Source organism: Anolis carolinensis, chromosome 4 (assembly GCF_035594765.1).
Source record: "Anolis carolinensis isolate JA03-04 chromosome 4, rAnoCar3.1.pri, whole genome shotgun sequence".
In the NCBI taxonomy this organism is placed as follows: Eukaryota; Metazoa; Chordata; class Lepidosauria; order Squamata; family Dactyloidae; genus Anolis; species Anolis carolinensis.
In genome coordinates, this window is record NC_085844.1 from 46,517,523 (window position 1) to 46,540,820 (window position 23,298).

Here is a 23,298-nt window from a genome sequence, read left to right on the forward strand (position 1 = left end):
CTGAATCACTTACAGGATGAGTTGAGTTAATTGATGGAGCTTAGTACTGATTTCTTTGGCTACACTTGTTGGTCAGTACCCTCAGCCTATAAAACTTCCAAGGGTGGGGCATAGTAGTTTATGCTGGAGCCATAATAAAAGGCAAGGTTCTCTTTTATTAAAAAAGAAGACATAGAGGAAATATCTGTTATTTATTATTTTTACAGGAATTTTAACAGGTATGTATGAAGACAGTGCATGATAAAAGTGCCTGATAGTAAAAAATTATCCTATGTCTGTAAGGATGAGGAAGAATTACAATAATGTGTAGGAAAGAAAGAAGTATAGGGATTGTAAGTTGATTTGTTTAGAGTTTGTGCATTTATGTATATACTTGCCTTCTTATTCACAGCATTTCTATTCCACCTTTCTCCCATGTAATTCTATGCACAATTAAGTGTGCACAGGATTACATTAGGTAAATTGAGTATGTGTATGGATCCAATGTTATATGGATGTTAGCAAAGCAAAGGATCAAACCATAATCAAAACTATAAAAACAAGTAGGAAAGAACTTAATGGAATAGAGAATAATTGATATAGATTGAGTATTCCTTGTCTGAAATATTTGGAACCAGATTTTGAAATGCCTATGTTTACATATGCATAAATAATGAGATACCTTGAAGACAGGGCCCAACTGTAAACATTAAATCCACGTATATTACACATACAACTTATAGCCTGAGATAATATAATACAAACTTTTGTATTTTTGGGCATAAAACAAAGTGAGTGTACATTGAGCTGTCGGAAAGCAAAGGTGTCACTATCTAAACCACCTACGTGGACAATTTTTGGTTTTGGAGTATTTTAGATTTCAGAATTCCAGATAAGGGCAACTTAATTCATACATCTGAAGTATCTGAAAACAATATGTTTATAGACACCAAGAATAATTTTTTGGTGTTTTAAGGCACATTTTTTAAAGTCATGGAGGGACACACAATCAAAACACTCCTGACAGATGGCCATCCAGCCTCTGCTTAAAGGAGGAGACTCCAGCATACTCTGAGGCAGCATATTCCACTGTCAAAGAAATTGTTTCTTTTTGTGTAAGCAAGGACTTCATCAGACAGGCAGGGGAAAGAGGGGGAAAGCAGAGGGAATTGTCCTCAATTCCCTACCATCTTTCCATGTCTTTTAGGATGGCCTCCCATCCCACATCATTTCCTGTCCTTTCCCCATCTTTTTCTGCTTCTTCTTCATGCTCTTTAATGAAGCGTTGGGTGGTCCAAAGCTGCTCTGGGCTTTGTTTCTTCTTGCTTCCGAAATGGAGCCCCGCGGAGTCCCACCAGAAGTTGCCCTGCATCATGTTTCGGCAATATGGAGAAATGGAGAGAAGACACAGAGGAGACTGTGTCTGATAGTTGAAGATGTTGTTTAATGGGCCAGAAGCCCATCTACAGATATTTCCTCTTCTAAAATGTGAGAAAAGGAAGTGTTTATTACTGATTGTCTTAAAAGTACATGAGCAGACTTATTCTTTTCAGTGCTGAATAGGTACTCCTTCAAAGCCCATATCCCATTTCAAGCATCTTATTCTTATTTTGTACATCTGAATGAATTATTTTTGTCTTGAGCATTACAGCATATAGTGTTCTGCAACTGTAAAATTAAGAGCAATTTGCTAAATATCAAAGGCTCCACATTAATGAGTATTATCAAACTAGGTTGGATCCTGAACAGGCTGGCAGACTTTAATGCCCATTGAAGTCAATCAGGATTAGCTTCATGGTAATACTAATTATTTTTTCTTAATACCCTCAGTGGTGGCACGTGATATGACAGAGTCAATGTCTCATGATGTTTTACCTTCACCCATGGAGTTGTCAGAAACATCCCACAGTGGAGAACATCAGGAAATGCAGGTAGGGAATGCACTGTTTAAACCTGGCTTACTATTGCCCAAGTATGAAAGTACTGTAGTATGAAATATAAACTCTTACATTCAAATAGTTTTTGTACAAAAAGTGAAAATGCAATTGCATTGTAGATATCTGCAAAAAGCAATGGTGTTACAATCCTGCACATGCTCAATGGGATGTGTGCCTTTTTTAAACACAGTGGGCTTTATTTTTGAGTAACATGCATAGGATTCTGCTCTAAATATACTAAATGAAAGGACATAAAAGCATCTCCTATGTGGATACCATAGGAAACAGTGACTGTGTGTGTGTGAGTTAGAGCACAGAAGATCTGAAAACCCTTCAGATTTTCTTGGACTCTTACTACCATTTGCTCCACTGAGGATGGCCAGTGTCAAACACTGTATTTTGTCCAAAAACAAAGAAGCAAGGCAAGATATTCTACCGAACATCAACTTGCAAAAAAAAACAAAACCAAAAAAAAAAAAAAACCTTGACTGCAGCAGGATCAAATCAGACAATACTCTAAAGATGGATGATGTCTCCCTTACCTTATACTAGATCAGGGGCATCAAATTCATTTTCAGTGAGGGACACATGAGACTATGGTTGCCTTCAAAGGGCCATTGAATCCATGAATAGAAAATCCAGAAGGCTAATTGCAATTTTTACATAGTGGTTGGTACTCTTTAGGATTTACTCAGTTTGAGTCATCACTTGTTACTGAACAACAACTTCCATCACTTTTGCTAATCCATCATGTAGATGGGATAATGGCAATTGAAAACCAAATCCAATAGATTGGGGAAAGGTGAAAGTCAGATATCCAGAAGTCCTGTATCTAAATTCAAACCTCACTCTTCCAACTAAACAGAATAAACTACAGTTTTCCAGATGTTACTGTATCACAACTCCTATTGGCTCTAGTCATATTGTGTAATTATGAGGAATACAGGAGTTGTAGTTCAAGACCTAGAGGGACACATAAAATGACATGGTGGGCCAGATTCAGACTGCGGGCCTTGAGTTTGACACATGTGCACCAGACTCTTCGTTCTTAACTTTTAATTTGTTAAAAGTGCAAGTTCTGGACAATTATTAAGGCTAGAAAACAGTACTCAGGTTCCCCACAGTTGTCTGCCTACATCCTAAAGGAAGTGTGAGAGACACAGAAGCCATAGCAAAGGATACAATATTAGTGTCCTAATCTGGACATGATCCTATTTGTTTCTTATAGGGTAAAGTGTACACATCACTCTCCTCATAGCGGCCAATGTTGTTGTTGTTATTGTTTTCAAAAATATCCCCCATGCCCGCTAGGAAGGATGGGTGACAATTTTATCACTGGGGAGGAAAGACATGGGAGTTTAAAGTCCAAATGAGACCACAAGAGACATAAAAAGTCCAGCGGAATTGTTGCCCATGGCCTCAAGGGGATGGCATGACATTTTAGTGGGGAAAAATAATTTTAAAAATTCAGGATGTGTGGCAGGAATGGATGCAGATCTCCAAAGTGCCATAGCAAGCCAACATGGTCCTCAAATCCTCAATGTTTGCTTATCTCTGCTTTCAGAGAAGTAACTTTTTAAAATGGAGGAATAATCTTTCAGAGAAAAGACTGAAGAAAGAAGGAAGACAAGTAGCAGGATACTGAAGAAAGGAAATATTGAATTGCAGAGATGCACAACTCTAAGAGTCCTCTTTAATGCCCTCATCCTTTATTTTATTTTGAAGGAGCCACTGAAAGTATATCTAAGAGTGCGACCATTTTCAAAGGCAGAACTTGAAAACAATGAAAACCAGGTTAGTTGTGGGACGTATGGTAAATGTTTTTTTCTAATGTGAGACAGGGGTCAGTTGAATTTGCATACTTAATTTTCCATCACACACAAAGACTTTGGAAATAAAGCTGGTGAAGAGATAAAACTACCAAGGCTGGTAATTCTTACAGTTCCCATCAGTCCTAAACAGAGTGGCTGGTGGTCAATCATGATGAGAAATGTCACCCAAAAGATCTAGACTGAGGGTCATGGTTTGCTTCCTCCTGGCTGAGGATTTTAGATAGCCAGAGTGACCTATTCAAGTGAGGGATAATAATTAAGAAAAATGTTCTATCAGAGCAGATAACTTCTGCAGTAAAGTTTAAAATGGTATATCATATCAAAATGTATATTGTATAGGATACAATGAAGTTTAGAAACTGCATAATCAATTTAGGGCACATAAATATTGGAAGATGTAAAAATTTTTTGTAATTTGGAATCTAAGAATACTTTAGGAAATGTATTACAATAATTCATGTTCTATTAAGGGTTGCTTAATTATTGAAAATGAAGAGACAGTAACTTTTCAAGCACCTAAAGAATCAGCTGCAATGAGGAACAGTGACAAGGGGATTGGACAACCTGCACACCAGTTCACTTTCACACAAGTAAGTTCTCTTTCTTACTATTGAGGACTTTTTTAAAAATCACTTGTGATACTCTATAAAAACCCTTTGTACTGGCTAATTCTATTTCTGGAAAAAGTAAAATTTTTCAAAACAGCAACTTCCCAGTTACATTACACAGGACATCAGTCATTTAAATGTACAATTAAGGGCAACCTTTTTTGTTGTTGTTAAGGATATACATTTTCACTATTACTGTTCTGGTATGTGAAGGGAATGATTATGAGTGCTTTCTCCATTTGCATTCACTTTTCATGTTTCAGAGCTTCTTTTGCAAAAAAAAAAAAACCTTTTTAGATATTGCTGCAGTTGACAAAAGACGTATTGGTCTTTCCCTCTGAAAAAAAATCTTGTGGCAGCTGACAATTTAATAAAAAGATAATGACATTTTAACACCCTTCCTCATCAAGATAGAAACAATTTGTGACTATTTTTATTATTATTTTCTTTTCATTGCATTGCATGTAAACAACAATCTTCATAGAAGTCTCCTTATGTGCCTGCTACCAATTCCAGTGGTCTGGGTATTAAGTTGGTACTGTGCACATTGTTCTGATCATTCGGTTGGCATTGAATGAATCAACATGCAGATTTAATGGAAATAATTAAGTTATCCTTCAAAGCTGAACTAGATATGAAAGATATGTATGTAATTGCTTCTTATTTTTTAAATATCTGCTGCAAAGACAGATTGGAATCTAAATCATAGCAACTGAAAACATGTTCCTGGTTAAAATTATTCCTTTGTTTGTTTTTTTGTCGTCTGGAGGAAAACTACAAATGTATCATTCTTCTTCATGGAGCAAATAGCTATTTTGACATGTAATTATTAAAGGAATGATATTAATCTACTCCTCAAACACTATACTTTCAGTTTGTGTTGGCACATCAGACAATAATATTTTTTCTCCAAAACTTTTAAGATCCTACTCTCCTGCTTCCTCTGTTAGGTTTTTGGACCAGACACTTCTCAACATGAATTTTTTGAAGGTACCATGAGTGAGATAGTAAAAGCTTACACTGATGGGATGAATGGACTTGTGTTCGCCTATGGTGTTACAAATTCAGGCAAAAGTTTCACCATTCAAGGTATCCTTTTTTCATTAGAGGGAAAAACACAATATTTAGGTGAAAGTGGCAGATAATGCCATGAGGACCATTGTTTCCACAGGTTGTCCAAAAGATGGCGGCATCCTTCCTCGTTCTCTTGACATGATCTTTAACCATATCAAAGGAAGACAATATACAAAGATGAACTTAAAACCGTGCTTCAGTAATATGATCAAACAGCTCAACGATATTCAGGTGAAGCAAGAAGAATCCATAAAAGCTGTACTTTTTGCTTCTTTGAAAGAGGTCAGTAGGAAATATTCTTTTATTTTTCTTTGATGATTTTAGCACCTGTTAAAAGCAGAGCTTGAAGACGTTGTTTGGGACCACACCTGGTCACTGGCATTGCTAAATAGATGATTCTGGGAGCTGCAGTCCAAAAAAAGTAGTGTTTCCAAACTTCTGTTAAAAGTAACATAATGGAGAGAACACCCCTTGGAATCCTCATGCTGATCTTTGAATGCTAATGGAGAAGAATGGTGACTGGCAAGAAGAATCCATGACTGGAATACAGTATTCAAGCCTAACCTTTCCTACCAATTTTTCCCTGCAAATGAAACTAATTGTATTTTTAAAGAAATGCTAGGCTTTGAAACTGAATAACATTTCCTGATAAGAATGGCAGGCATGGAAAGGTTCCACCAATATGAACACTTGTCATTGCTATCCTGTCGATGCATATTCCTGTAAGTACAGGAAATGTATGTACAGCGCTTCTGCTTTTCACTCTTCAAGAAGCAACTAAAATATGCAAGTGCCCATATAGAGCAGTAATCTCTTGCTACACGTTACTATATAGACTTTGTACGAGCACTTGCATATTTGTACCATAACCAATCACACATTGTGGCTGAATACATTTAGGGAATCTCATGTTCAGTTGCTTTTGCAAATTGAAAATGTTTGCATACGCCTTGTAAAATGCCCTAAAGTTTTGTTGTTTTATTTTGATTACTTAAACTCTAATTCTAATCATTTACCAGTATTTGAAAATATTCATATTCCTGTAGTAGGAAAATTCCTATGTATTTTTAAGTACAGAGTTGTAGCTGCTGTAAAATGTATCATCAGATGTCTTGCAGTTTCTTCAGTATTCTTAGAAAATACTGTATTGATATAAATAGGACATCTATTTGGAAATTATAATGAATTAGAAACTAGATCTGTGGGTAAAAGATTTAATAGATATAGATTTTATGTCTTGCATAACAGGAGTGTGCAAAAAAGCACTATAAGGAAATTGTTGTGGACTTTTTCTTGCTTATTTAGGAGACAGAAAGTACTTGGAAGGGTGCTTCAGCTTTGGCTGCATCTGATGTGCCTTCTGGTAGTTGCAATTCACCAACATTTGCTTCAGAGTATTTAGGTAATTATGAATAGTGTTTTTTTTTAAAGTTGACAAAACTTTCATGATCCAGCCCAGTATTCAAATGCATAAAATGCTGGATTGATTTCTGTAACAAAGAAGGGAAAGATGGTGAAAGCACAAAAATCTTTCAACCACAATGGTTGAAGAGTCTTGGAATTGTATGCTAATCACTAATCAACAGAAGGACAACTATACATTGGTATTTTTAGAATGTATACACAACTGAACAAAATAAAAATAAAAACCAGTGGAGTGAACTTTGCTTTATTCTTTTAAAATGATAAACAGTTAATTAATTATTTCCTTTCTCATTCCTTCAAACTTGGTGGACAGAACCAAAATTTGTGAGTGCTGAGCTCTTGGACAAGTGTCAGAGAACCCTGGCATCTGTATGGGTTTCATTCTTTGAAATCTACAATGAATATATTTATGATCTACTGGATGTATTGCCAGCAATGAAACATCAGAAGCGCAAAGTTTTAAGGATTTGTGAAGATCAGGGAGGAAATTCCTATATTAAAGGTAACACTCTGTATTACTATCTGTTTGACAGAATTATAATTTACTGGATCAAAGAAAAAGAATAGAATCATATAGAATCATAGAATCAGAATCATAGCGTTGGAAGAGACCTCATGGGCCATCCAGTCCAACCCCCTGCCAAGAAGCCGAAAATCGCTTAGACAACACAAAGCCTTCGACAACACAAACAAATAATTTAAATAACTTCCTTCACTGATTATTTGCTCTTGGACTAGTGTATATTGTAGATGTACAAGCAAGTTCTTGACTTGCAATGGGTATTCTACTTATGCTTTCCCCTTGTTTAATTCATTTATGTTGAACTATAGGTTTGTTGTTATTACCTGCTATCAAATCAGCTTCAACATATGGTGACCCTATGAATGAGAAACATTCAAGTTACTCTGTCATCAACAGCTAAAAAAATCTTACGAAATTCACAGGGTCACCATAAGCCAACAGGCAACCTGAAGGCTCATAGATGCACTCAATGTATATGTATAAGTGCTAAACTTTGCATCTCTTCTAGTAAGAACTACTTTGGAAAATTAAGAACATCTAATATCAAGTGCAAATCATTTTCCTCATCTTTTTTTCTTTAGTGTTGTGAGTTTAATATGCAATCCTTCACAATCTGATAATGAATAAATAGTGAATTGTGCTGATTTTTTTTGGATTGCATACATTTAAAACAAACTCCCCTTATTTTAGGCAATGTTTAACTTGTTTCACCATACGTAGTTTAAGTTAGCTTTCAAATACAAACAAAAACACTTGTTTTTGCTGTGTGTTATAAATATGAACAGTTTTTCATATTTCTAAAGCAGTGTTGTAGAAACTGGTCATTGCTTACTCTCTGCTACATTTTGCCAAATGTTTTAGGGGGTCTCAAAGCGGTTCAACAACGTAAATGGCAAAGATTTAGTGCCTCACAACCATATAAAAGAAACATTACAAGTCTAAAATCAATACATATAATCATAAATTAGCCAATCAAAAATGATATAAATCATCAGGCAAACCATAAAACATTAAACATTTAACATTAAGGCATTTAAAATATTGCATCGATCCCGTGGTTTCTTATAGCTGCTTACATATTGCAATCATTCATCAAATGTCTGCTTACACAGCCAAGTTTTTCTGAATGCCAGGAGGGAGGGGGCCAATCTAATCTCATTTGAGAGGGAGTTCCACAGCCGAGAGGTCACCACCAAGAAGGCCCTGTCTCTTGTCCCCACCAATCACACCTATAAAGGTGGCGAGACCGAGAACAGGACCTCCCCAGCCAATCTTAATGCTCTAACTAGTTTATAAAGGAATATAGGATTGGACAGGTAAGCTGGGCTTTGTAGGCTAAAGCAAGCACTTTGAATTGTGCTTTGTAGCAGACTGGCAGCCAGTGGAGCTGACGCAACAGGGAGGTTGTGTGCTCCCTGTACGCCACTCCAGTAAGAAACCTGGCTGCCACCAGTTGGACTATTTGAAGGTTCTGAACAGTCTTCAAAGGCAACTCCCCACATAAAGTGTGTTGCAGTAGCCTATTCGAGATGTAATCAGAGTGTGGACCACCATGGCTACGTCTGAGGTATGGGTGCACTAGTTTTAATTGTGCAAAAGCTCCCCTGGCCACCATCAAAACCTGGGGTTCCAGGCTCAGCGATGAGTCCAGGATCACTCCCAAGCTGTGAACCTGCACCTTCAGAGGGAGTGTAACTCCATCCAGCACAGCCTGTAACGTTATGCCCTGTTCAGCCTAACGATTAACCAGGAGGACCTCTGTCTTGTCTGGATTCAGTTTCAATTTGTTTGCCCTCATTCAGATTTTCACAACAGTCAAGCACCGGTTCAGGACCTGAACAGCCTCCTTAGCAGCAGGTGGAAAGGAGTAAGAGAGTTGAACGTCATCTGCATAAAGATAGCATTGAACTCCAAAACTCCGGATGATCTCTCCCAACGGCTTCATGTAGATGTTAAACAACATGGGGACAGTCCTGAGCCCTGTGGGACCCCACAAGACAATGGTTATGGGGCTGAGCAGGTGTCCCCAGACAAAACCTTCTGGGAACAATCTTCGAGGAAGGACTGGAGCCACTGCAGAACAGTACCCTCATTCCCGTGAGGCGTCCCAGAAGAATATCATGGTCTACGGCAGTGGGTCTCAGCCTTTGGGCCTCCAGGTGTTTTGGACTTCAGCTCCTACAGTTCCTCACAGCTGGTAAACTGGCTGGGATTTCTGGGAGTTAAAGTCCAAAACACCTGGAGGCCCAAAAGTTGGGGACCACTGGTCTATGATATTGAATGCCGCTGGTAGTAAGTTTTGCAGTCTTTCAGTCTTGTTAAAGTTAGTCTCAGGGCAGTGGGAACGATCCAAATCAGTACTCCAAATCAGTAGGGTGGTTTCCACTACTGGCTTCAACTGCAGTGCAATTCAGATTGGGAAATCAGTGTATGCCATAGTCAGCTCTCGTGTGCATGGTTTCAACCATCTAGGGCTTGAAAATATTCAAAAATATTACAAAATGCAAACCTTGATTTTACCATTTTATATAAGACACGATTTTACTATGCCATTGTATAGAATGGGACTTAAGCTTCCACATATTTTGGTATTTATACTGGGGTCCTGGAACCAAACCCCAGTGGATACCAAGGGCCCACTACATTAGCACGGAAGAAGGATTGAATTTCCACTAGCAAATAACAGGTGCTTTGAGAAATTGAGAGCTCGACCTCAACAAATTGCAAAGGATTTCAACCCACTAATGCTATGCTTGCCTGAATTGGCTCATTATACCAGATTTTTTTCAAAAGCCTGAATCCATGACTAATGTACCCAGCTTGACCTAATGTTTGCTTTTTTCCTCACTGACTATTTTTTCCTTTTGTTTCTTACATTGTCAGCCTATAAATATATTGTATCTTGTTTTTATTGGACTTTCATTGTCAGTCTATAAATATATCGTATCTTGTTTTTATTGGACTTTCGTATACCCTTCTGGAAGCTATGAAGTAAAAATTCTTAATGTAAATAAATACATTTTCATGCATGTCATGAATAGAAACTGTCTGTATTGAACTTTATCAGCGTTTCCTTAAGAGACCATAACATTCCTGTTCAATCAATCATTTTTAGGTTTCTTCAGACATGAAAAATGTGTCAGGAATGTGCAGTATTTTTTGCTGTAATTCTCAAATTTTTTAAACATGCAAAAACATTTTTATTACTGGGAATTTCCTTACCAGCAGCATTTTTATTCCCACACTGATGTGTTTTTTTAATTCCAAGAAATATCAGAGGAACATGTTTTTATTTGTTCTTTTATTTGTTCTTTAGAATTTGTCAAACCTATAGTGCATCAGTGAAATAATATTTTTGTGTAATAATTCTATAATTCTTTCAAAATGAGATAGAGAAAGAGAGAGAAGAGAAATTTGCTCTTTAAACCATAGGACTACCTAAGCAAATCTTTGAAAATCCATGAAAAGCCATAATATAGAGCCAAGAAATTACTGCAAATGGTATCAAAAAGTAATGGAATGAGTGGAATCAGAGGTAACAGCAATAGGAAAAACCTAAGGAGCAATATCATGAAAATTCATACTCATTTAGAGCAAGTTGGAAGATTCCTTTGTTGTAATTTTGGTATCCCTTAAACTGTAGCTTCAGTTTCTCTTCGACATAATCTTTGGGAGGACCATCCCAGGTATGAGAATGATCCATGTTTGAGATTAGTGTTTTATTAATAAGGTTCAGTACATGAAGAGTTTTGAACTCAGTGGGACCGGACACTGGGTAGACATATATAGGATCCTGTAAAATGTGCAACAGGAACATTTACAGTATGTTTTGCTTTAATAATCATGCTTTTTTAGTTCTAAATATTCTAACTTTTATAAAATATTTTCTTTTCCCAGACTTAAAGTGGATCAACATAAAGAACCCTGATGAGGCTTGTAAAATACTTAAAATAGGAAATAAGAACAAAAGCTTGGCATGCACTCGGATGAATCAGCAATCAAGTAGAAGGTTTGTTGCCTCTAATTCTAGAGATGTCACTCCTCTTTGAAGCTAATGATCTTAGTAAGGCCATAATCCAAACAACAGTGCATTCATTATTGGACTTTTCAGCTTGTTTCATGCAAACAACTTCCCTGATACCACAAGGCACATATTTTGTACACACTGTAAATTACAAATGTTTTTGAATATTTCAAAATGTTGGTATCTTGATATAATTCTAGACTGAGTCCAATACATATTTGGATGAATCACTTACTTCTTCAGCCAAAAACCAGTGAACATAATACAAAGTACATAAATAACTTTGTTAATCTTAAGTGTGTGCCTGTTTTTTTTTCTGCCAGTCACAGCGTATTTTCTATCCGACTGCTCAGCTTGAGTGATGAGGATGTGCCAAATATTATTGGAGTCTCAGAGTAAGTTTCTTTTCACTTCTGCTGAATATACAGCACAATACATGCCATGTACAAGTTCCACTTTGTTGTGAAATTCTAAAAAAATGGCTAAGGACATAGGGCACATCTGCACTGACCAGTTATCCTAAAAGCAGAGTGGAAGGACACTCAATCCTGTGGCACCTACATGACACATGGCACTGATATAGGGTAACATGCTTTGAGCCGCATTAACAAAAGCAATTATTTGATCCAAATTCTTCCTGGGAACCTGGAGCAAGCAACAACTTTGGGCACTCATAAGCAGTTGACCTAATTCTGAGAACCAACCACAACTAGTTATCCAGACATCCTATATTCCCTGGCCTTGGGTGGCCTGAAGACATGGCCACCTTCTGTTCTCATCAGCAAACATGGCATGGTTTGTTAGTCACTTGTTGCCTTGAGTAATGGCAGTTGGGGCACAAGAGCAGAGAAAGGATCAGGGAAAGGAGGGGTTATTCATTCCCTCCCCCTCCTGGTTGACGTCACTCTGGGCATTGAGCAATGGAACTAGTCACGTTGTACCTATTGGCTTGGCCACTGCTACAACAAAAACGGGAGGGGACAGTAAGGGAGGCTGTATGGTGGTGCTCAATTTGGTTTGGCACTGCTAGATAGTCAGAATTCCTTGCTGTCTCTGTAGCAGCCAGGAAGTTGTTGCAGTTTTCACACTCATATAATGTAGTGCCTCAAAAATTTTGATCCTGAAGATGTTTGAAACTTAAACTCCCAAAATTCGCATTCATTTCTGGGAGTGGAAGTCTCAGAAATCTGAAAGATCAAAGTTATAGAGTTGCTTTATGCATATTTTTGTGTCGTTTCCTTGGGACCCTTGCCTAAATATGGAATTTAAGAATGTTACATTGGATCAATCAGATTGAGTCTATTCTAAATTAAGAATAAGACTGGATCTAACATTTTTTTTTCCTTGAATAATCACTTCCAAACAAGCTAAAAGGTGATGTGCCACTTAGGTATTTTAGCTGTGTTCATAAAAAAAAAGTTAAATCAGCCTATCTAAAATTGACAAAAATCAACTATACTTATTACTTTGAACAGACTCTCTCTGTGTGACTTGGCTGGGTCAGAACGATGTCATAAAACCCAAACCTTTGGAGACAGACTTAAAGAAGCAGGGAATATTAATAATTCTCTTCTTATTCTTGGAAAGTGCATTGCCGCTCTGAAACAAAATCAGAATCCAAAGTAAGTGACCAAAGCAATTAGTGAAGTTTAACATTGTTAATTAACTATATTTTTCATGTTCCCTTAGCAGCAAGAAATCCAAGGGCAAGGATACAGGCTTTTGCTTTTTTGAATAAAGTACTGGAAAATTAATCAGATCTTGTGGCACATACCTAAATATATCTAGGTATTTCAATATCTGTCTGGAAAATATGATGTAAGTAAGCATATGAAGAGTAGGAAACAAAGCCAACAGCAGATTGCCAAACTATCTGCATAGGTATCAGGGGAAGGAACCTCTCATCCCAATATACCTCATCATTGGTTGTTGCTAAGGCTGATGGGATTGGTACTGATTTTCACCCCAATATACATCAAGGTGTGTGCTTCACCTTTAAACAGCACACAACTTCAAACTTCCCCTCTAATTCCTCTACTACTCTTTACTTCTCAGAGGCAGTTAAACAATGAGGTGAATTAGGCGGTCGCCTGTGGCACAGACCATGCAGGGGCGCCGTCGAGGTGGCGGCAGAAGGCCCAGCCACCCGTCCATGCAGCTGCCCTCCTGCTCTCCCTCGCTGTCCAAGGACTCCTCGCCCGCCACCCACCCGTCGATGGGCCTGTGCGTGTTCACAGGCTTTCCAATCAACCACGCGGTCGATTGGAAGGCCTGCGCACACGCACAGGCCCATTGACGGGCAGGCGAGGAGTTCTCGGACAGTGAGGGAGAGCAGGAGGGCGGCTGCGATGATGGGTGGCTGGGCCTTCCGCTGCCACCGCTGCCGGTATTTATCAGCAATTTGTTTGTGGGGCACCAAAATTTTGGAGGGGTGCCAAAATTCCGGTCGCCTACTCCAGAAAATTACCTCGGGACGGCTCTGTTACTTCTAAAAAGTTTTCCACACATAATTCCAGGGAATTGTCACCTTGAGCTCGAATAAATGCTGCTTCCAAAACATGATTCTGTCAGCAAAAAATATCAATTCTTAAACTGCCACCACTAAAAGATCACCCAATAATTTACATGCCTAAGAGGAGAGAAAGAGAGAAAGAGAGAGATATATATTAATTATTAGCAACTACTTTCTTTATATTGCTACCAGTGTTCTCATCCAAGATTTTTCAAAGACAGTATAAAATCTATCTATATGGATTGGTCTGTGGATCTCAAAAATAAGTATCTAAAATTAGGGGAAACTTTGGCAGTTTCATTCCACCCCTTTTATAGGCAGGGTTGATTTGTTATACCACCAAAAAAGGTGCTAGGCTTTGGTAGTTTGGGATTTTAAAAAAATGCAATTTGTGTGCAAATGTTAGCATTAGAGTTGCTGAGGATCTTCTGGTCTTTGTCAGCTGTTTAAGAAATTATTAGTTACTTTCTTAGCCATTCTTCCCACCACACACAAACACATGCCCACATTTTTGAGCTTTCTCTCTGAAAGGAATTCTTTGCATTCCAGGTTGGGATTCCCACATTCTCAATTTACAGTTGAAAGAAAGAAATGAGAGATGAGAATTTTAATGGAAGTAGAATAGCACAGTATAGTTTACTTTTAGAGATCATCGACATCTATTCATAAAGCTTTCTCTCCAAGATTAAGGCCGGCATATATTCCCTTCCGAGAGAGTAAACTGACACGGTTATTTCAACCCTTCTTCTGCGGTAAAGGCAAAGCTTGCATGATTGTCAACATTAACCAGTGTGCCTCCACATATGATGAGACGCTGCATGTATTGAAATTCTCTGCTATAGCCAAACAAGTAAGAAAAATCCTCTGCTCTTCACAATGTACCAGAAGTGCTTTATATTCTATGTGACTGTATCTGTCAAAGGGAAATACTGTTTGAGAAAAATTAAGTTTGCATGCTAGTCTTTTGCTGGCTGAGCCAGCTCCATGCCATGGTAAATAATCCATGCTGTTTAAAATTCCAGTAAAATAATGATTGTTGTTGTTGTACTATCTTGCTTTGTCCAAATAAATGTGACACACTTTAGGTCATAATCTTCAGAGATGTGAAACTTTAGCTTTTTCTGAACAAAGTGTAGCATGTTCTTAAGTTACAATCACAGCTGAAGTGGAAAAAAAATAGAAATGCAATTTCTTGGTCTCTGAATTGCTCCAGTCCTTGAGTTTTTTTGTTTGTTTTGTTTTTTGAAATCAGCCTGCTTCGTTGTTATAATTATCAAGCACTGGATTTTCTGACCTGATGTCCAAATATGCTGTAACTTGGTGACAAAGTATTCTTCAGCTGAGCTTCCCAGATTTAATGCTGGTATTTCTGGGTATGGCCGATGGAAAGGCTTGTTTGAGACCATGAGAAATCACTGTCAGTCAATGTAAACAATGCTTGGGCAAATGAGCTCGTGCTAAGCTAATTGGGAGTTCCACCTGTTTCTTTGTGTGTGTGTAAATAGAAGTGAAATAATAGCTTCACAAAAGTCGTTATTCCATTGCTATGGCCTTTGCTAATAGTTCTTAATTGAAAGACTGAAAGTTTGTTTACTTTTAAAAGAATATCTTCCTAAATAGATCAACATGTCATTCTTAAAAGGAAGACAAACATGCCACTGAATTGCCTCTCAGCAGAGTGGGGAAGAAAAAGGTCTTCATTTGGAAAGCCAAGTAACGAGTACTATTTCCATTTTACAATATCTAGTGAACATTTTAGCTTATCTTGCTTCCAGGGGTCGTAGTCATTATAGGGTTTTTTGTGCCATCCCTGCCTTTTATCTTTTTCAAATCATTAATAGAATTACTCTTATGGGATGTCTATGAAAAGCGACGTTAAATATAATTTTTTAACAAAGAAACGAGAACCTAAAGGGCAGTGGTTCTCAACCTGTGGGTCCCCAGGTGTTTTGGCCTACAACTCCCAGAAATCTCAGCCAGTTTACCAGTTGTTAGGATTTCTGGGAGTTGAAGGCCAAAACATCTGGGGACCCACAGGCTGAGAACCACTGCTATAGGGAGTACTTAATTAAATTAAAAGAGTACTGGACACTAAAAGGAAAAGAAGAGTTAGGTATAAATGATTGGTTTTGCTATGACCAATTAAATATTTTTCAAAGATAATAAAGTAGGATTTGTGAAAATAAAATCAGAACTGGAGATTATTTTAGAGAAGAGAAATAAAGGATTTATTTCCAGATTATATAGGTAATATTAGAGTACAACCGAATAAAAACAGTAATGAGGTTGTGGGCCAAAGATTTGGGGAAAAATATTGAGTTAGATAATTGGGAATATCTATGGGAAAGAGGATGTAAATTCTCAATAGCAGGTTTTGTTAAACATGTATAAAATATTTTACAGAAGTTATGTAACACCTGAGATAATAGCTAAAATAGACAAATCTCATTGGGGGATTGTTGGAGATGTAAAGTACAAAAAGGTACCTTTTTCATGCCTGGTGGACATATAACACCTGAGATAATAGCTAAAATAGACAAATTCCATTGGGGGGATTGTTGGAGATTTAAAATACAAAAAGGTACATTTTTCATGCCTGGTGGACATGTAAATTGGTATAAATTCTTTGGGGGAAAGTAATTAAAGAAACAAATAATACAATAATATAATATGATTATAAAATTCCTTTTCACCAAGCATGGCAGGGGGTTGGACTAGATGGTCCATGAGGTCTCTTCCAACTTTATGATTCTATGATTTTGTGGCCTTCTAGGGCCACACAACCTGAAGTTAAAATTCAAGGAGAAACTTCTAATTGTGATTTTCATTTTAAACCACTTTCCTTTTTTCTTTACTTTTATCAGGTTATTCAAACATTTCAACACAAAATGTTTGATTATTTCCCCAAAAAGCATTTTGGAAGGGAGGGGAATTTTGCAGTACACTTCGATGACATATCTAGTGAGCACCTGCCAGAAGATACTGACACATCCTTCTCTGAAGCAGAAGAAGAAATAGATATTACTATTCTGAGCCATGAGGTAATTTGAAACTGTTGATTTCTCATTGACCAATATTTCATCCCTTTATTTCAAAAGAGTTAATTTAATAAGGTAAGCAGTAAGGGAGTAATATTTAAATCAGTATAGCAAATAGATAGATGGCATATTGGAGCTCTCCTACAAAGGATCGTTATCTTGTCGTGGTGCTGGAGCTTGAGTGTCTCAGAAGACATTTCTTTTTTGGGAGGAGAGCAATGACCAACCTCGATAAAATTGTGAAGAGTAGAGACATCACACTGGCAATGAAAGTTCGCATAGTTAAAGCAATGGTATTCCCCGTAGTAACCTATGGATGCGAGAGCTGGACCATAAGGAAGGCTGAGCAAGGGAAGTTAGACGCTTTTGGAGGAAAATTCTGAGAGGGCCTTGGACTGCAAGAAGATCAAACCAGTCCATAATCCAGGAAATAAAGCCTGACTGCTCACTGGAGGGAAGGATATTAGAGGCAAAGATGAAGTACTTTGGCCACATAAAAAGAAGAGAAGAAAGCTTGGAGAAGACAATGATGCTGGGGAAAATGGAAGGAAAAAGGAAGAGGGGTCAACCAAGGGCAAGATGGATGGATGATATCCTTGAAGTGATTGGCTTGTCCTTGAAAGAGCTGGGGGTGGCTACAGCCGACAGGAAGCTCTGGCGTGAGCTGGTCCATGAAGTCATGAAGAGTCAGAAGCAACTGAATGAACAAAAATGTATTGTAGCTAGTCTATGTTTAGTAGTTCAACGCTTAAATTATAAAAGTGTTTAATCAGTTGCATAAAAAGGTTCTTATATATTTGAGATATTATATAATTTTTTCTAAAACTGTAATACAGAAGCAGATGGGTGTGAAGCTGGCAAGAACTGGGTTTTTTTTTAGCTGCAATCTTCCTATGGTACACGTCTGGGACACCAAAAGTGACATCATGTTACTCCTGGTTGCCATTTTTGGTTTCTGTTGACTGGGGTTTGTGTGTAGTAATGTTCTGAGATACACAAGCTAAGCTGATAGTGTTTGATGCCTTTGGTACCATTCTGGGATTTTAAAAAATCACCCAGAAGGTTCCATATTTTTAATTTGGAATTATTTTGCTTTCTCCAGGGGGATTTTCTGTGCCAGATTTTGCCCATCTCTACCCTAAAGAGTGGGAAGTTATAGTTTATGTATCATCTATGGTTGGCCTCCATTCTTTATTTTCATGTTGTTTTACATTCGGCTCATGGTCTCTTGAAAACTACAGGACCTCTTAAAAACTACAGAGATCCTAAAGGAAAAACTGATTGCTGAAAGACAGAGTAAACTACAACTTGAAGTGCAAATACGCAAGGAGATGGCTGAAGCAATGTTTCAACAGCTGATGGAAACAGAAAAAGCATGGAGGTAAGTTTTGTGAACGTTTAGTGGTAAGGATTTAAATGGTCACAACCATCTACCACTTCAGGTAAGGCTTGATAAATATCAATTCTAGAAACTGTATAGATTTTCAGAATAAAGTAGGTTATGGATCAATATAGTAACGGAACCCAAACAGGCTTCTGATCTGACATGAGCCTTGTTTTGTGTACAACTATTTCAGTATCTATTTATGTGAGACTTCATGGAGCCAATCAGAAGTATTTTTAGAGCAACCCAAGCAACTCTCTGGCACTTTTTGCCTAATTCCAGCCTAAATCTCTTCTCTAGAATGAGCAAGTGGTTGTACAATTAAACAAGGTTTAATTCAACTAAAACTTGATAATCTGAAATAGTGCAAGATAGATGAGAAATGTAAGACTAATAATCAAGCAATTAAACATGTACTATGTTGGGGTTATATTTCATTCTCAATTTTAACCCTAATATCTAATATAGTGCATTGATGTCTCAGAGAGCTCATGCTAAAATAAAAACCAGTCCAGTCTTGATTGTGCTGATAGATTTCTTTTTTGTCTTCCTTTCCTGCCTTTTTATCTTAATCCAGTAAACGCTTAGAAGATCTGAAAGAATGTTATGAAGAAAAACTGGAAAGTAAATTTGAAATGTACAAGGAGGCCATAAAGAAGCATGCATATATGTGTTCAATGCAGCAAATTGAGGAACATTATGTTCCAATAGAAGAGTTTCTAGCTGAACAAGCAAAAGTTGAGGTATGTCTTACCTTAATGTCACCATTGCAAATGGCCTTCTTTCAGAGATGTCTTCACCAATTTTGTTAAAATGTAAATCTTGGAAATGGAAAACCTAAATGTTGATTTGTTGCTTTTTTGAAGAAGCTGGTAGATATAATGTAAAAGTGAAATTTCACTGATGCATTACAGTTATAATGAAAAGTTCAATTTCATTAATCAAAGGGAGCAGTGTAATTCCAAAAAAATAAAAATAAAGAACATCAAAACAATCAAAACAAAAACAACAAAAAAACAAAGGAGGAGAAGACTCATATTGTGTTGACTTGTCTCAGAATGAATAAGAAACCTATTTGAGAGTGTGAATAATAAATATGTTGCAGTAGTTGCCAGAAATTGCCAACACCCCCCCCCCCCCCATAAAATCTGAAAAGCTGATGAAGTTTCTTTAAAATTGTTGCAGACTGTAGAGAAGCATGTGACATATGATATCACATTTCTCTTTTGGCAGTGTTTCATTTTCTTAGGAAAATGTCATTAAGAATACATCACTTATACAGATCTTACAGGACAGAACGGTGAGGGAGGCGAAGCTGTCTTAATCATTGCAAAGTTGGTTTCAGTGGGGTAAAAATGTGCTTGTATAATAATTCAAAATATTATTCCATTGCTTAGGACAGAGACATGAGAATACTGCAGATGGAACAAAAACTTGAACAAAATTGTGTACCTTCCAAAAATCCTAATTTGGACACTATAGAAGGAGAATTTAATTCAGGTAAGGAAAAAAAATCAATATTCATTATTTTAACTGTTCTCTGGAATGTGATCTAGATATTTTTTATCTTTGTTTCACACAGATATTAAATCCAAGGCAATGCAGAGAGCTTTGGAAGCTTTACAGAAGCAGTGTGAAGAAAAAGAGGAGGTAATTTGAATTTATTCACATATTAACTGGGCGAATTATTGTTGCATATTATAACAGCGTATATCTATATATTTCCATTCTTGTGGGTCAGGAGAAAAACACAATGGTATATTGCAGAGTTGTGACAAACTACTGATGGAAAAGTTCCAGGAATAGAAGGAAATGGAAAAAAAACCCTTGTGTTTTAGGGAACACAATCAACTTATGCTCATTTATTTATTTTGTGTCAAAAGCATTGCAGAAATAAGTATAAAACTGATAAAAATAGAGGGGATACAAGCGGTTAAATCATTTTTGAGCAAAAACGGGCAACAGTGACTGCATTGTCTGTAGCTTTGTTTTTAAACTTGTGCTCATAGGAGAATATGTACAGTATTGCAATGATGTAGATTTTATGTGCTTTTAAGGTAATGTACTGTATTTAGTAATTTGTTTACAAACATTTTTTCTATTTCCCCCTAAATTTTAAGTTATAGTTATTCTAACAGCTTTATCCATTAATGTTTATATATAATATCACTGGAAACTTGCTTTGCAGTTAATTAAATCATTGAAGTTGAAAATACAGAAATCAAATGAAATGTTGCAAGAAGCAAACAATGCCTATAGAAAAGCAGGAGAGGAGAATAATAGCTTGAAGCAGGAGTTAATTCTTAAGGTTGGTGGCAAGTTTAATACATTTGTACCTAAAATTATTTGCATCAGTTCTCCTTTGTGAGTCTCTTGTTACCTGTCCTGTATCTTTTGACAATGATCTCATTCATGAGTTCAAAATGATGACCAGGACTGTGCAACTGATTTGGCAGAGTGCTGAAGTGGATCAATTGGGGACTGCCACTTCTAATGTCTGATTTGACATTAATGTCCACTTATCCTCATGTGTAGAGGCTGTCTGTCCTGTTTATCCAATGTAGAATGTAGAGGGATATTGCTGGCAAAGGCTTGCCTTTATCACATTTGAGGAAATGCGCATGAATGCACCTTGAATGTTGTGGATCATTTTATTGGTTCCTGTAATATTGCACTCAGAATAGATGTGGAGATAGATGGTCAAAGCTTGTGGTCTTGTCCCTGTATTTCCGGTCCATGTTATCTATTCTGCTTTAAGTAAGTAGTTGTTTTAAGATTTAAAACTGTAGGCCAGCAAAGGGTCTGCCTTTTAGACATATCACTGAGATAGCAACCTTCTAGTTGCCTTGTTTGTTGTTGATGTGTGGGTATGGCCCACTGTAGGAGTGATAATAGTCCTCCATATGTACTACAGTTGCCCATCCTAGTGCACTATAGGCAAATAATAATATATAGTACTAGCTGTGCCCGGCCACGCGTTGCTGTGGCATTGTCTGGTGGTATCTGTATTTTATAGGCAGTGTGGGTCAGGCCTAAGTGTGGTCTAACTTTGCCTGTCCCCTGGGCTGAGTGGGCTGCTAGGAGACCAAGTGGGCAGAGCTTAGCCTTCTAACTGGCAGCAATTGGATAAAAACAATTATTCCTCTCCCTCTAATTAGGACTTTATTTTTCTTCTCTTTTTGTTGTATCAACCTAGAGGCATGGATGAGGGGTTGTGCTATCATTTTTCGAGGTTGTGGGGTGTTTAGTTTTGTTGTTTTGTCGGTCGCCAGGATTCCATCACTCTTTTATATATATAGATTTCAAATAAAATAAAAAATCTTGAATTTTGGCTATTTTTTATTTTTGGAAAAGCTCTTTGGAAAATCATTCATTTAGAATACCTATGTTTATATCAGGTTTGACCAGTCCACTGAATGTCGTAAATTCCATGACTCATCCTATTTGTGGTATTTCTTGGATAGGAACTAGAAGTAAAAGGCCTCAAAAACTGGGCTGAACGTGGCCATGAGCTTGAAGCTACAGTAACCCATCTGCAAGAGCAACTAGAAGAACGCAAAAGATTCCTAAGCACAGAAGATCTTAAGTACCGGAAAGTCAAGAAAGGCTTCTTTGCAAATCTGAAATAAACCACTACAGATGTTCTTAGCACATTCAGAAGTAAAGATCCAGGAAAATCTGAGAGTTCACCTATTGCTTTATACAAACTGATATCAACCCATAAAATAATTAAGTGGTTTGTTTTTAGATATGTTAGATATGTTAATATAGCTATTTAATTAACCAAGGCACTGGACTGCATTTGTTTATCACAGCTTGCCTTCAAAGGGGTAAACATAAGAAAGGCAGTCTAAAATGTCTGTAACGTGAAGGGAAATAACTTGCCAGGTTTTTTCAGCCAAATTAGCATGGCCACTGATTCTTTAGGAGTACAGAGTCTTAGATTACTCTGCCAGGGGTATTCTTTTCTGCTTCACAGTGCTAGATGACCACTTTTTAATGAACCTTTGTTGACTTTTTATTTTTGTACTCATCCTTGTTTTGGAAATTTTGACTGTTAAGAATGCAGATGACTAGTCAGATCGTTAAAATTCATGTTTTTGGTTGTAACAAAGTTGCAAAAATGTTTGCAAATATGTCGCTCAATTCTGAGACTAAAATGCTTTCTTTGAGAAGGTATTGACTGGAAATGTGTAAAACAGCTATTTCATATATTTTCTAATAAAATTGTTTTACAATATTTGGCAAGTGGCAATAAGTTAATTTTGAGATGGGCAGAGTTAAATAAAGTAAAATGTTGAGAATAGGTTAACAAAGGTAGTTTTAACGTTCTTCGTTTCCTATTTTAATTAGTACTAACCTAGCACCATTAACAGCCTATTAACGTCTTGATGATGTACTCTAAGCAGTCAGTCAATTTCTGCAGACCCTCAATAAATTAGGTCACAGGCACATAGTTACTGAAAAATCAATTATTTCTAGAATGTTCCTGCATCAATTATCTATTTCAAACTGTACTGTATATATCAGAGCAAAGAAGTTGTTTTCCAGCACACCCACAGTGTGCCAGGGTTGAGTCCCATATTTTTGCCCCTTGGATGGAACATTTTCCCCCAGACACATTTTGCAGTCTGGCAACAGATCGCTTATAAGCTGGCATCAAGCAATGTTATATATCATGGATAGGAAAGCCACAGGATATGGGCTGAATTAATTTTTAAAGGGCATCCACACATCCATTGCCAAAGATAGGAAAAAGTTAACAGAAAGGGGTTAATACATTTTAGTTAACAAGTAAGCTGAAAAAATGGTTGATTACCTTTATATTAGCACTTGAAAACTAAGTTTCCTAGGACAGATGAGGGATATTTATGGGATTTCCAGCATTGATCACAGAAACACCCTCTGGATGCAAAAACTAATGTTTTAATTAAAAGGTTTTAGCCCTGGAATAGTCATATT

At 37.1% G+C, this 23,298-nt stretch overlaps 1 protein-coding gene across 1 annotated transcript; it reads left to right on the forward strand.

The window, feature by feature from the left end:
* The first annotated feature begins 71 nt into the window (after positions 1 to 71).
* On the forward strand, positions 72 to 22,576 carry LOC100557041 (kinesin-like protein KIF20A). Its single transcript, XM_008116173.3, has 19 exons — positions 72 to 218; positions 1,810 to 1,910; positions 3,642 to 3,710; positions 4,219 to 4,338; positions 5,307 to 5,445; positions 5,528 to 5,712; positions 6,736 to 6,832; positions 7,169 to 7,357; positions 11,276 to 11,387; positions 11,726 to 11,797; positions 12,878 to 13,024; positions 14,599 to 14,764; positions 16,779 to 16,955; positions 18,194 to 18,333; positions 18,914 to 19,079; positions 19,734 to 19,836; positions 19,919 to 19,986; positions 20,525 to 20,644; positions 21,801 to 22,576. The coding sequence occupies exons 2-19, from the start codon at positions 1,824 to 1,826 to the stop codon at positions 21,963 to 21,965; spliced, it is 2,322 nt and encodes a 773-aa protein (XP_008114380.1). The 5' UTR covers positions 72 to 218; positions 1,810 to 1,823; the 3' UTR covers positions 21,966 to 22,576.
* Positions 22,577 to 23,298: the final 722 nt, after the last annotated feature.